This window comes from Macaca thibetana, chromosome 1 (assembly GCF_024542745.1).
Source record: "Macaca thibetana thibetana isolate TM-01 chromosome 1, ASM2454274v1, whole genome shotgun sequence".
Classification (NCBI taxonomy): domain Eukaryota; kingdom Metazoa; phylum Chordata; class Mammalia; order Primates; family Cercopithecidae; genus Macaca; species Macaca thibetana.
The window spans coordinates 214,560,086-214,574,039 of NC_065578.1; the positions used below are offsets into that span (position 1 = coordinate 214,560,086).

Here is a 13,954-nt window from a genome sequence, read left to right on the forward strand (position 1 = left end):
AACATTAGGGTGACTTAACAGCAGTGAAAAAACCAGAGTATAACCTGTGTCCTCTACCTTTATCCCCCACGTGCACAGAAAGCAAATTATAGCTATTCAAGTTATTTGTGTCCGTCTTTAAAAATGTTAATCATTCCTAACTCAAGTCATTGAACTCCAATTTTACTGGTTTATTTCCTTATTTTATAATTACTAACAAAAATCTAACTCAAGTTTGAAAGTAAAAATAACCACATAAGTACTTGCATTTTTGCATCTCTTTGACATGTGATTTAGAAATTACCTTGAGTGATTTTCTGATTAATATTTAATTCTAATCAACACTAAAAACTTGATTTCCTCAAACATCTAAGTACCAGCAGTTTCAAATAAAATATCATGAACCTCTCTAAATCACTTCTGACACCACTTTGAAATGACAACAAAAAACACACACAGAACTAATCCTGTGAGGAAGTGGAGCTGAAGTTAGACAGAAAATACTTGGATGACGCTCAACAGATTCCTTTTAAAGCATATAGAGACAGCTATACATACATTATTAAGTAACAATTATTTCTTCTCCAAACAAGTGGTAGGGCCTGACCTACTACGCTGTGGGGAAAGAAGCCTTCAAGTTTCACATGTTTTGATAATGTTTTGAAAAATTAATGATAGCAATGACTACCAGTCCAGATTGAAATCCGTATCTATTCGTTTCTTCGTCTAAGAAGAAAAACATCCACTTGTGACAACTTTTATGTGAAAACAAAGACATAAATTTTATACTGTCTATATACTTAAAGTTAGTGTACTTTTCACACTTATAAAAGATACCTACAATCTGAAAAAAAAGGGCTGATAATTGTACAGAACTTGAGAGCTCCTCAAAACCAAGATCAAGTATACTAGGTTCTCTCACTTTTCATTCTAGATTCTGGTCCTAGGTGATTTCACCTAGGAACATGCAAGGCTTCACTTCAATTACCAACTATAGATGTTGCTTACTGTCATCCCGCCTGCTGGAAGGGGCTCAAAGATATTTCTTTTTTTTTTTTTTTTGAGATGGAGTCTTGCTCTGTTGCCCAGGCTGGAGTGCAGTGGTGCGATCTCGCCTCACTGCAAGCTCCACCTCCTGGGTTCCCGCCATTCTCCTGCCTCAGTCTCCCAAGTAGCTGGGGTTACAGGCGCCCACCACCATGTCTGGCTAATTTTTTGTATTTTTAGTAGAGACAGGGTTTCACTGTGTTAGCCAGGATGGTCTCGATCTCCTGACCTCGGGATCCGCCCGCCTCGGCCTCCCAAAGTGCTGGGATTACAGGCGTGAGCCATGACGCCCGGCCTCAAAGGTATTTCAAACACAGTATCTCAGCTCTAGGCTCATGATTCTCTTCTCTGGTCTGGTCTCAATCAAAATCCCAAATATGTGATAGTACAAAATCCAGGTCTTTCATTCAGCTAGGAACTTCTGTAGGCTAGAAGTCCACAGTGGGGAAGGAGATGAGATACCTAATATTTATGCTTGCACCCCAAGTTTGTCAGTCTCTAATTCTTCCGGAGTAGGATCAAAGGCAGGAAAATAGGACAGGAGTAGAAAACTTCTTTGTGAACTTGCACTTGCCCGCAGAGCTGTCTGGGCTTGGCAGACGTTTACAGACAGCTCGTTTGTACTGGGGGTAGGAAGTGGGTTTCACATGTTCTCTCCTACAGTTCCCCCGATCTGAGTAGACACATCTCTATTTGTGGAATGAGCCGTGACCCCTCCCCCATGGCCTCTAGGTTTGGGGTAAGAAGGCAGTACCTCCCTCCCTTTCCCACTCCAACAACATGAAACAATCTTTTCTTCTGAATACATTTGTGGATTTGGCATTTCACATCCAAAGCTCCGTGGCTACTGTAAACAATTTTAACAACCTGTTACTGAGGAATGGCACTTATTCTCCGCAGGCAGGCTACTCAGCCAGTCACTGCAGGGGATTACAAAATCTATATGACGGTCTTTGCTTTTGAGGAGGTTAGGTCTAATAAAGGAGCTTATAAAAAGAAGAGGATGTCACCTGAAAGAACCATGCAGGAATATTCTGTAATTAAAACCAAATATCCATAAGAACCAAACTAGATTTTTAGATTTTAGTTTTAAGTTTAAAGAGACTAAACATTCTCCAGATAACGAACTCGTACAATACAAACCAAACCTATGAAAAGTTTGATTCTGATTTTTTTCACTAGCATATTATGATCATAGTCATTATTATTTAAAAGCTCAGTCTGTGCAAAGAAAGTCCACAGTGTCCAATTCTGAAATCAGAATGGTGAGGATGGGGGATACAGGGTCAATTTTCGTGGTGATAAATATCCTACCTACTGAATATTTGCAGAGAGGTCAAAATTTACATTTAGTAACATCAGATACAGGAAGCTTGCTGATTATGACAGAAAACACAGATCACTGTGCACGAAGAGAAGTGCCGTGGGGTAAGATGTAGGCACAGCAATATAGTAATACAACATAGAGCAAAACAATTCAATAGCAATAGTGCTAATTTATTAGCTTAAAAAATATCCAAATTAGTTGGAATTCAGAATTCATCTTTCCACAGAAATGAGAAATATAATGGCAGATTAAATACCTCACTTCTATAGCCTTATTTTAAAGTAACAACAGAATAATAGTATTGCATTAGTATATCAATCACATCAAGGTGTCCAAGTAAAAATGTAGTCAAGTTTCAACCTCAGATAACAGAACATCTTTCTCCTCAATGAGCAAATGAGCAAAGACTTCTTGGGTAAGGAGAACAGGGTCTCTGTTAGATCAAACCAACAGTAGAGGTTCCCATGGCCCATGAAAATAATTTAACACATAATTACTTTAAGAATTATGCAGAATTCTAGCCACTAGGGTCAAAGAACTAAATCAGGATGATTTAAGAGGAGAATTTATTTTTGTAACTGTCCATGAAAATCTAATTTTACTTTTAAAAAGAAAAATCCCTTAAAATTCAATGGAATAAACTATTCTGAATATTAAACACTGTGATTTTTATTGCATATTTGTAATCAACTTTTAAATTTAAAATTCAGACAGAATTATTAGAAGAGCACAGAAAGGGAGCCAGGAGAGACATTTTATCATTTATCCTGGTACACAAATAAATATAAGTACACACACATTCATAGCAGTGTTACAACAGCCAAAGGAAGAAGCCACACAATTATCCATCTGCGGATGAATGGATGAAGAAAATGTGGTTTATGCACACAGTAAGATATTTATTCAGCCATAAAAAGGAATGAGCAGGGCGTGGTGGCTCATGCCTCACTTTGGGAGGTCGAGGTGGGTGGATCACCTGAGGTCAGGAGTTTGAGACCGGCCTAGCCAACATGGCGAAACCCCCTCTCTACTAAAAATACAAAAATTAGCCGGGCGTGGTGGCATATGCCTGCAGTCCCAGCTACTAGCGGGGCTGAGACAGGAGAATCGCTTGAGCCCGGGAGGTGGAGGTTACAGTGAGCTGAGATCACGCCACTGCACTCTAGCCTGGGCAGCAGAACAAGACCCTGTCTCAAAAAAAAAAAAAAAAAAAAAAAAAATTAAAAAAAAAAAAAAAAGAATGAAGAGCTGATACAGGTTACAACACATGTGAACCTTGAAAACATTATTCCAGGTGAAAGTGGTTGGTCACAAAAGGCCATATATAGTATGATTCCATTTATATAAAATGTTCAGAATAAGCAAATCCATAGAGACAAAAAGTGTGGGTACCAGGAGGCCGGGAGAGGAAGGAATGGGAAATGGCTGCTTAATGATGAAGAGATTTTGTTTCACAGTGATGAAAATGCCCTGAAATTAAGATAGTGCTGATGGTTGCACTCCCTTGTGAATGTACTAAAAGCCACTGTATTGTACACTTTAAATGGCTAAAACAGTCAATTTTATATTATACGAATTTTACCTCATATTTTCTTTAAATGGGACTCTATGTTTTGTTTTGTTTTTTTTTTTGGGACAGGGTCTCATTCTGTTGCCCAGGCTGGAGTACAGTGGTGTGATCTCAGCTCACTGCAACCTCCACCTCCCGGGTTCAAGCGATTCTCCTGCCTCAGCCTCCCGAGTAGCGGGGATTACAGGCTCATGTCAGATGCTCTGCTATATTTTTTGTATTTTTAGTAGAGACGGGGTTTCACTGTGTTAGCCAGGATGGTCTTGATCTCCTGGCCTTGTGATCTGCCTGCCTCAGCCTCCCAAAGTGCTGGGATTACAGGCGTCAGCCACCGCGCCCAGCCTCTATCTTCTTCCTTTGCTCCTCTGTCTGGGTGAAAACATGTTCTTAAATCTTTGTCTTCCCTCTTAACCTAACTTGTGTCCCTGATTCTCCCCACTCCTTAGAAGTCTTACATCCATAATCTCTTCCCTCCCATCCCTTCCTACATCTTTCTCAATTTGCTCTTTATTTAATATCTTCAAATTATACTTAGATCTCATTTAATGCCTCTAAAATTAAAATGTCCTTTCTCTTCTCTTTATGGTTCATTCCCTTGTCATGCATTTCCTCTTATAGTCTCTACAAGCTGGCTGTTCATCAATAATCATATTTCCCTTTCCTTGCCAAGCAGATTTTCCAGCTGGAAGCTGCCAGGTAGGTATTGCTAGGAACTCAAAGGTAAGTCTAGTCTTTTTATCACAGCATCTCCCCAAAATTTATACATTTCTTTTTCTTCTAAGACTATCTATCTATCTATCTATCTATCTATCTATCTATCTATCTATCTATCTATCTATCTGTCCATCCATCTATCTATCTTTGCAGCTTTCATACTTAATATTACAAAGCTAAGTTTATAATACATAGAAGGTTTTAAACTATGTATTTTAACAAGTTATTTTGGAATCAAGATATAAACTAGTTTCAGCATATAAAAATGCAGAAAAATTTCTTTGTGGGGCCCCGGTTGGATTTAATCAATCTATAAATTCATTGAAATAAATTAGCCAATATACAATGAATCATATACAAATGCTAACAAATGAAAAAGCAGGTCACAAATTTTTCTTTCTCATTCATTCACATTCAAAAGATATTTATTGAGTGTCTATTACATGCCAGACACTGTTCTAGACACAAGGGATACAGATGTGAACAAGACAAATAACATCATCTTAGAGTAGACAAACAGAAAATAAACCAGATGGAAGTGAGTTCTATAAAGAAAACAGAACACGGTAATCTGATGGAGAGATATAAGCAGTGAATGATGGAGCTACTTTAAATACAGTGGTGGGTAAAAGCCACTTCAAAGTGAATTATGAGATGAGTATAGAGTTTCCATTTTACAAGACAAAAAATTACAGAGATGGATGGTGGTGATGGTTGTGCAACATCATAAATGTATTTAATAACACTAAACTCTACACTTAAAAATTGTTAAGATGATAAATTTTATGTTATATATATTTTCCACAATAAAAAGATGGAAGGAATAAATAAAATGAATTATGAGAAGCTAGGCATGCCAAAAACACAAGGAAGAACTTATTAGATTGAGGGCACGGTAAGTGGAAAGTTCCTCAAAGAGGAAAATAAACAGAATTTCATACAACAAGAGAGAAAGGAAAATGAGGGCAAACCTATTATGTTAGGCCTGTGACTGAATAAAAGGTGAGGGTTCCCTCGTGAAGCTTTGGAAATTAACATCGCAGAAGAGGGTTTCTTATACCTAGGAAGGAGGCGGCAGAGGTCAAGAAGGTTTGGGGAGAATTGATCAGAGAAACCAAAAGTAAACTTTCCTGGTAGAAATTAAAAAGAAAAAGTTCTCAATATAGAAAAAATTGCTCAGTCAAAAATAAAAATGCTGACTCTTTTATCAAAGTCTTCTCCTGTTGTCCAAGGCTCTTATTTGATCTTCTACTCCTTGAGTTCCCATGCACATCTAATTTTCTATTTGAGTGGACTTTGGACATCCTGCCTTTCTCTGAGTTCTATGTGGCACTGTCTACATAGATTTTGATTCTAGTTTATCATCATTTCCCTGGGTCTTACTTGGATCTCATCTTAAATCTTGCTGTGACTTTCAGGGTTTGGAATATTTTCCCAGGGTCCAGGTCCTCAGCACCGACTTTCTTGAGCTGTTTGACTCACTTCTGTAAAGGTTCTTCCTCCCGTGTTTCTAGTTTTGTTACAGGTCTCCTGGCTCTAGATTCTTCCCTACCAACTGTTGTCTATAGAACCAGCAGTGACCAGGCCCTATGAGGGAAGAAAAGACGCTAATAAGAGGCTATGTGGGGGAGATATATTGACACAATGAACAAGAATCAAAACTCGGGACAAGAAAAGTATCTGGCAGAGTTGTCTGTGGTATGAAATTGATGAGAAGAAATATCGCTTTTAAGAAGATAGTTCCTCAAGCCCTCCACAATGATCAAGATTTTTTCTTGTTCATTTAACGTTTAGCTTTCTGTTCTTACCGCAAGTTTCTCCTATTTAGCTTAGGAGGCTAGGAAGTAACCCTGACGAGGTCCTCCTCTTGCCTCAGTGGTTATCTCTTTTGATGGAAGAGTGGAGAGAAGAAACTGGTACTGTGATGGGAAGGTAGTTATCAGAGAGGCCAAAGGAGAGAGGGTTGGGAGAGATATTACTACTATGAGAGATAAATGCCTTTAGGCGGTCAACAGCACTTTCTTATAATGTATTTCCATGTAAACTTAGATGTAAAACTTAAGAGGTCTTTATCAATATCAGGTATTTGTGTTAACATTTTAAAGGTGAATTTGATGACATGCATAAAATAAGGTGATCTATTGACAGAGACAGCCCCAAAATACAAACCCAAATGCTGTAATCTCATAACCTGGCGACAGAAAAAGAGGGTAGCTCACTATCTTTTAACTACTACCAGCACAGAAAAATAAGGAGACAGCAGTTTAATTTGGTCATCTCTTTAAAGAAACCCTATTTCAATGTTACACAACTCTTCCCAAGGTAAGATGCGAATACATGGTTTGCTCATCTTCTTTAGACCAAGAATAACAATGTATTTTGGAGAAAAACTGAAAAGGCATATTCTGTGCTCATCATAGTTAACATCATTGTATCATGTGATACTGTTGCTTACTGGCTTCTCTTCACTCTGCTTTTGATTCCAAGGTGCTACATATTCCTTTGGTTTTCTCTTATTCCTGTTTGATACTTTCCAGTTTCCTTTGTTCACTTTTCTCCTTTGTCCATCAATGTTGGTGTTGCTGAGATTTTCATACTTTAGTTCCTCTCACCCTACACGTTTTCTCTGATTGATCTCATCTCTTATTTTGTATTCAATTACTGCTATGGTTTGGATGTGGTTTGTCCCTGCCAAAACTCATGTAGAAGTTTAATTGAAAGTGTGACAGTGTTGGGAGGTGAGGCCTATGGGAGGTGTTTGTGTCAAAAAGGCAGATCTCTCATGAACATATTAATGCTGTCTTGTGAGTTCGTGTTCTCATGGGAATGGATTTGTTCCCTTCATAGTAGACTGTTATAAAGTGAGGCAGCCCCTCGTTTTGCCTTCTTGCGTATGTCCACTTCTCCTCTGACTTTCTCTACCATGTTTTGACCCAGCATGTAGCCCTTAACATAAGCCAGCCATATGTGCAGCTATGCTCTAGAATGTCCCAGCCTGCAGAATTGTGAGCTAAATAAACCTCTTTTCTTTATAAGCTACCCAGTCTCAGATATAGTAACACAACACATACTAAGACAGCTGCCCTCTATTGTCTAATAATTCCCAGATTCCAAGATCTGGGCTATTTTTAGCCCAGACCTCTTACCTAAGATCTAGGCATTAGCTGATTGACTACTGGACATGACAGCAGCTTTTAGATTACCTTCTGTGCTTCTGGCATTTCCAGTGTTCAATCCATACTTCACATTTCTGACAGTGACTTGACCATATCATTGCCCTACTTAAATGTTTTCAATGATTCCCCACTGCCTTTGGCATTAAAGTCCTTAGTATGATATATAAGGAACTTCAACACCAAGTCTAATCTCATCTCTTCAAAAGTAACTTGGTCCTCTGAACAAGTCATGTGTGCTCCTGTGCTTTCGAATAGGCTGTTCCATATTTCCGGAAAACTCTACCTAGCATGCCTGTTATGGGATTAATTACATATGTTTCACCACTAGCTCAGCTGGCAATATTTATTGAGGACATTTTATATGCTGACACTAGGTTCCTACCATGATGGAGTTTACATTTGTTTGTGTCTCTCTCCAATGGGAGTGGGGAGGCAAATGAATAAACAGTGAACTAGTGAAGCAGTAATAAAGTTTATGATTAAAATGAAACAAGTGGATGACAGTGACTACTTTTTTTTTTTTTTCACTGGATGACTAAAGACTTCTCTGAGGAAGGAATGTTCTTCTCTGAGGCAGACCTGAGATCTCCTCTTGGAAGCTACTGGTAGCTTTCCTCCAACAACTTTATTTTTAAAGTCTTGGTTTTTGTCTGTGTATATCTATTCCAGTACACAGCCATTTCTTGAGGGAAAGAGCTCAGTCTTTTCATTATGAATCACCCTCTCCTAGACACAAAGCCTGACACATAGTTAATGTTGCATTAAAGTTGCTAAATAAACGAATCAATGAAATAGAACACATCTCAAATGATGACGTGAAAAAGAAGAGTTAGACCACATGAACGTTTCCAGGACAAAAGAGCATTTAAGTTCAGACAAACAACAGCTGATGGCCCCAACTTCCATCCCACACACCCAAACTTCAAAATGGAGAAACTGGATGACAACACTCGTCCAGGCAACTTGATATGATGCCTGTATCTACTCCTATCCTCCCAAAGTGCTTTTTCTGCCTTCCTTCTGGCTGTTGTTGGTCTTTGTTTTCTTCATACCCACAGGTTACTTCATCTAACTCAGGCATATGATTCCTGGTTCTACGCTTTTGTTTTCCCAGAGCCTGACTGTAATTAGCCCGAATATGGCTTTGAGCTTTATGTGGATTCAAGCTAATGGAATCTTAGCTTTTTTTCTTTGGTAGTCACAAGATAATGTAGTGAGCTTTGTTCTTCCCAGCAATATGGTCTCAGCTTCATTTTCTGGTTTATACAAACTAAGAAAGCCTTTGAACTATGTACCTGGGCACCTACTATCATTACTCCTTTAAATGACTCCTGCTCTAAAGCCTTGGGTTTCTCGATCCATAGTGAGACCATATAATTTGCTGTCAAAATGGACTCTGAGAATAAAAAATGATGCTTATGACAATTGTAGGCAACAGGTGTAAACCAAGTTTTGTGGCCACCCTCTCTATCCAGCAGTTTCCGAAGAGTTTCATCTGCTACAATGACTTCTTTCTTGGCTTTCTGCTATCCTGGTCAAGCTAGGTCCTCACACTGTCACTTCCACTGTGGTTTTATATTTGACTCTTTCAGTGCTGAAAGAACATTCTGGGATTTGTTAATACTTGATGTAGAGATTCAAATGTGGAAACTCCTAATAACAGTAATGATAAAGTAACACTTATACAGCAATATAATAAGATGGGTATTGTGATAAGCCTTTTATATGTTTTATTGAATTCTTTTTATAATCTAGTGATACCTCCTCTGTTTCAGAGATAAAAGAAACTGAGGCTTAAAGAGGTTACTTTACCCAAGGGCACACACTAGCACATGCAAAGTTTATATTTAATCCCAGATCTGTCTGCTTACAAGTGTTCATGTTCTTAAATTGCACGCGCTCTCTGTCTGTCTGTCTGTCTATCTATATATATAATCCTTCACTGCAAAATAATCTTTTAATGGGAAAACATCAGCCATTATGATCAGTCATTAAGAATATACTTCTCTTATTAACAACTATAACATTGCTCACCTATTTCCCAGACAATGGGTCTCCAAAAGTTTGGAGTTGAGCAGCCCAGTGGTAAACTTTAAGCATGTACTCCACAATAAATGTATGCTTAGAAATTATACATACTCTTTTACAGTGTAGTAAGAGATTTTATATGCTATAGGACACAATCCAAAATAAAAATTAAAAATATGAAAATAAAAGTAAACATAAGCTTTAATATTTTTCCTGCATCCCAAAGGGTTATCTTATCTTGCCCTCCTCCCTGAGAGGCCATTCCAGAAACTTATCATCTAAATAAGTGCATCTCAAATGTTAATGTGCACGTTAGTCAACTGGAGATCTCATTTGTAATGTAGATTTTGACTTGGTATATATAGGATGGGCCTGAGAAACTGCATTTCTAACAAGCTTCCAAGTAATATTTATGCTGCTAACCCATGGAGCAGATTTGAGTAACAAGAATTTAAACAAAAGATGAATGTTAAGCCAAACGGATACTGCTATTTTTCAAGAGGTAATATCAGGTTGGTGCAAAAGTCACTGCGGTTCTTGCCATTGAAAGTAATGGCAAAAACCGCAGTGACTTTTTCAACTACCTTGGTAGCGGATTCTAAAGTCAACCTTTCATGACCATTGGCAAAACCGAGAAAAATTACTTTTTAAACCATGCAACAATCCTTACACATACTAACCAGTAATATCAAAGAACATACTTGAAATGTAGATAACCATCATGACTGGGCATATACTTGGCTAAACCAGTAAACTAAATCATAACCAACTGATTTTGTTTTCATATACTTCTATCACCAATGACAGCAGTGAATACAAATTAAGAAAAAATACAGACAAAGAACAAAGCTAAAATATGGATTTTCATCTGCTTCCAACATGAAATCAGTAGGCGGGAAATCTGTGGTTAACTGTCATTGGCTAATATCTACATTTATGTTAACAGAGTTACAGCAATGTTTGTTGGTTGGTTGCTTCTTTTTATTTTTAAAATAAATGCAAAGCAAGAACGTCCAAAGCATAATATTTTTAAAACCTATCTTTAATTTACACAAATTTAAAAGGTCCAAACCTTTTAAATGTACAGAGCTTTATGTATGAAACTCAGGCAAATGCAGAGTATCAGCAAATAAAATCACAAAGCATGTTGGTCTTACTGTTAGTCTTGCAGTTCCCTAACAAAACCCTAAAATTCACAAACCACTGACTTCATGACAACATCTCATGCTGACTCTCCAATAATTTCCACCAGTCAAATACACCGCACAACGACTAAGATCACACTCAAATTTCAGTTATTTACCTTGTCAATCATTTTTCTTGCTTCCACTTCCTCACTGTTGGGATTCTCTAACTCAATGGTATAAGTACCCTTGTCACTTTGGTCATCATCATTATCCTTTTCAGAAGTAGCAGAAGTTGCTTGATTTTTTAACATTTTATCCATCTCCTGGCTTGGTCTGTGCCCAAGACTCCCTGAACTTCTTAACAATGCAGTTTGTAGGAAGGGTATTGACACCGATGGCTCCTCTGATTTCTGTTTTAACAATTTCCCATGTGGAACACCATGCCCCCCTCTGTGATGCGCAGAGCTAGTCTGTAAAGACAAAGAAACCACTTTGGCATCTGCTGTTGGAGATTTTGCTTTCTCAAGTTTTGTATGTGGTGGTGAATATGTAGTTTCCTGACACAAGATTCCCGCACTTTGAGTAAAAGAATATGACCTTCTTTTTCTGGGATTGTCTTCATCAAAGAATGCAATCATAAAAGCAGTTTGACTTACAACAGCTTGGTCTTGATGCTTTTCAGTAGCCTGGAGCTTCTGTAGCTTTTTGTGTTCTGAATGGTGGCGTCTTAAGTGTTCCTCAAGAGTTGCACGTTTGCTACAGCGCCTGTGAGCCCCAGCATTCTCTGAATCACTCTGCGTACCATCATCATGTTTATTTCCTGGATACAAAAAGAAACCACACAATAGAGAAGGAAAAAATCCCATGTAGAAATTTAGAAGCATACACAAAAGTGCTATTTGTTTTGTTCCCCTCCTCCTTTTCAATCCAAAGTCATATGTTCTCTTCAGTAACAGGCTCTGCAAACTTGCTCAATTGCAATGGTTACATTCAAATTTATCAACTAACAATGAGGTCCTTTATAAATGACTGAATAGGATTGCCTTTCTTTCTGCAAATTTTAACTTTATAATGTTTCATCAATGTCTTAATAGATAATCAATGCTCTATTTCTGTGATATTTGTATTCCTAACATCAATAAACATTAATTCTGCCTTCAAATTATACACACTATTTAGCAATAAAAAATTTGACTCTAGCATTAGAGATGAAAAAAGACAAGAAAAAGGGTAACGTCACTGAAATGCTTACTGTTACACAGGAAATGAGAACACAAGTATCGTAAAAATGTGATGAATCTTAAGCTTCACTGATGTTCAATACTTTCAGAAGCTCAGCATATTTTTTCCTTTTTATTAAAAAGATTCAAATTTGTAGTCCCCAATAATTATTGCACAATTTTTTCCAAATATCTTTCCAGTTATGAGAATTTTTGAAAACTGTATTTGCATTAGAAACCCTAGTGGCTTCAAAGAGTTAAATAAAGCATGCTGAGAGGTCTATCAATGCAAAGGGTCATCTATGAAATCTCCACCTAGATCTAAGGACCCACTGGGCAAACAGCATGGTGCTAAATATTACCAGATATCTTCCCCATGAAGCATATCAGGTTAGAATATATTTGAATTTTGAAAGATCACCTCTTTAACAAAGGTTATTCTATTTTAGAGCAAGTAAAAGCCACTAAATAGTTAGCCTTCATGGTTCTGTTAGGTTTTGGATGTGATGACACAAAAATTACTTTTTTTTCTGATTTAAAATTCTCATTAACTAAATAATAAGTATATGAAAAAAATAATCAAATGATATTGTATTATTATAGTACGAAATTATTAGAAAGTTGAGTTATTCTATGCATGTTTTAAATGGAATCACAAATCAGAGCTTAAATTAATTTAAACTTCTTTAGCTATAAATGAATTTAGTCAACAAGATACATTCTAATGCTTCCAGGACTAAATCTGATTTTTAAATTTACCTGGGCTACAAATTTTAATGTGAACGCCCACTGAATAATATGGTTCCAAACAAAATAATGATCAGACCTGAAAGACCTGGGGGGTGGGAGAAGCAAACAACCTATGTCTAGGGAAAAAGTTGAGTGTTAATGTTTCTAGGTTGTTCCTAATGAATTTAGAGATTACTAACTGGTCCCAATGATTTAGCACAGAAGCACTAGTTATAAAAATGTGGTGCATAAAAGGAATGAGAAGACACAGAAGAGAGAACTACAGAACACACAGAAAAGGGTCACGTATTGGAAAAGTAACAGGCAACGGAAACAAAGGGAGTAAGATCAAAAGGAAGGTGATTTGGAGATCACGTCTATCAAAGTAATAGTGATTAATACTATAAAAATCATATATGACAACAAATCTGAAGGTCTTTCTTCAAATTGTTGACTATTCAAAATGCAATCTGAAAAGAAAAAATGGGATTAATTAATGAAATCCCTGCCTCAGGTAATTAAGCTAGGAATAACAGATAGCAGATGAAGGGCAAGCCCAAACAAACTCACTAGTTCAAACACAGACTTCATTAAAAACACTGGATTTTACAACCTATTTCATTGTTGTATTGGCTCTATTGAAAAGGAATCCAGTTTCTAAGAGCTGAAGATAACTAAACTCCAATATTCGCTGCACCATAAGAACAAAGAATAGATCCTGCACATACTGAACAATCTTAATGAAAATACCATCTTCACAGAATTTAATTCTGATTCTAATACATAAAATTTGGCACTTAGTGGTGTCAGGCCCTTTCAAGTATCTTTCCTATAACTTGTAGTTCAAAACTTTTCTTATAAATTAGTCATTCTCTTTTTTGGAAAATTACCATGCCCTCTTGTATTTTGTTGGTGTTATACAAGTCAATATCTCATCGCAGTTGCAATTTTCTGTTTCTACTCAATAAAAAGGTCACTAGCAAACAGTCCTCACCAAGTTCTTTTCTTTCCTTTGCTTATCATTAGCCATGCCTAAG

At 37.2% G+C, this 13,954-nt stretch overlaps 1 protein-coding gene across 14 annotated transcripts in view; it reads right to left on the reverse strand.

Annotated features, from left to right (window-relative positions):
- The window catches only part of CEP170 (centrosomal protein 170), a 129,066-nt gene that overhangs the window by 51,408 nt on the left and 63,704 nt on the right, over nt 1–13,954 (reverse strand). For 9 of the 14 annotated variants that reach the window (XM_050771334.1, XM_050771305.1, XM_050771295.1 and 6 more), the window contains one exon: nt 11,145–11,788. In XM_050771334.1, coding sequence (XP_050627291.1) covers nt 11,145–11,788 — 644 coding nt within the window. The remainder of the gene's footprint in view (nt 1–11,144; nt 11,789–13,954) is intronic. The other 5 variants (XM_050771371.1, XM_050771361.1, XM_050771353.1 and 2 more) reach the window with 2 other exon arrangements.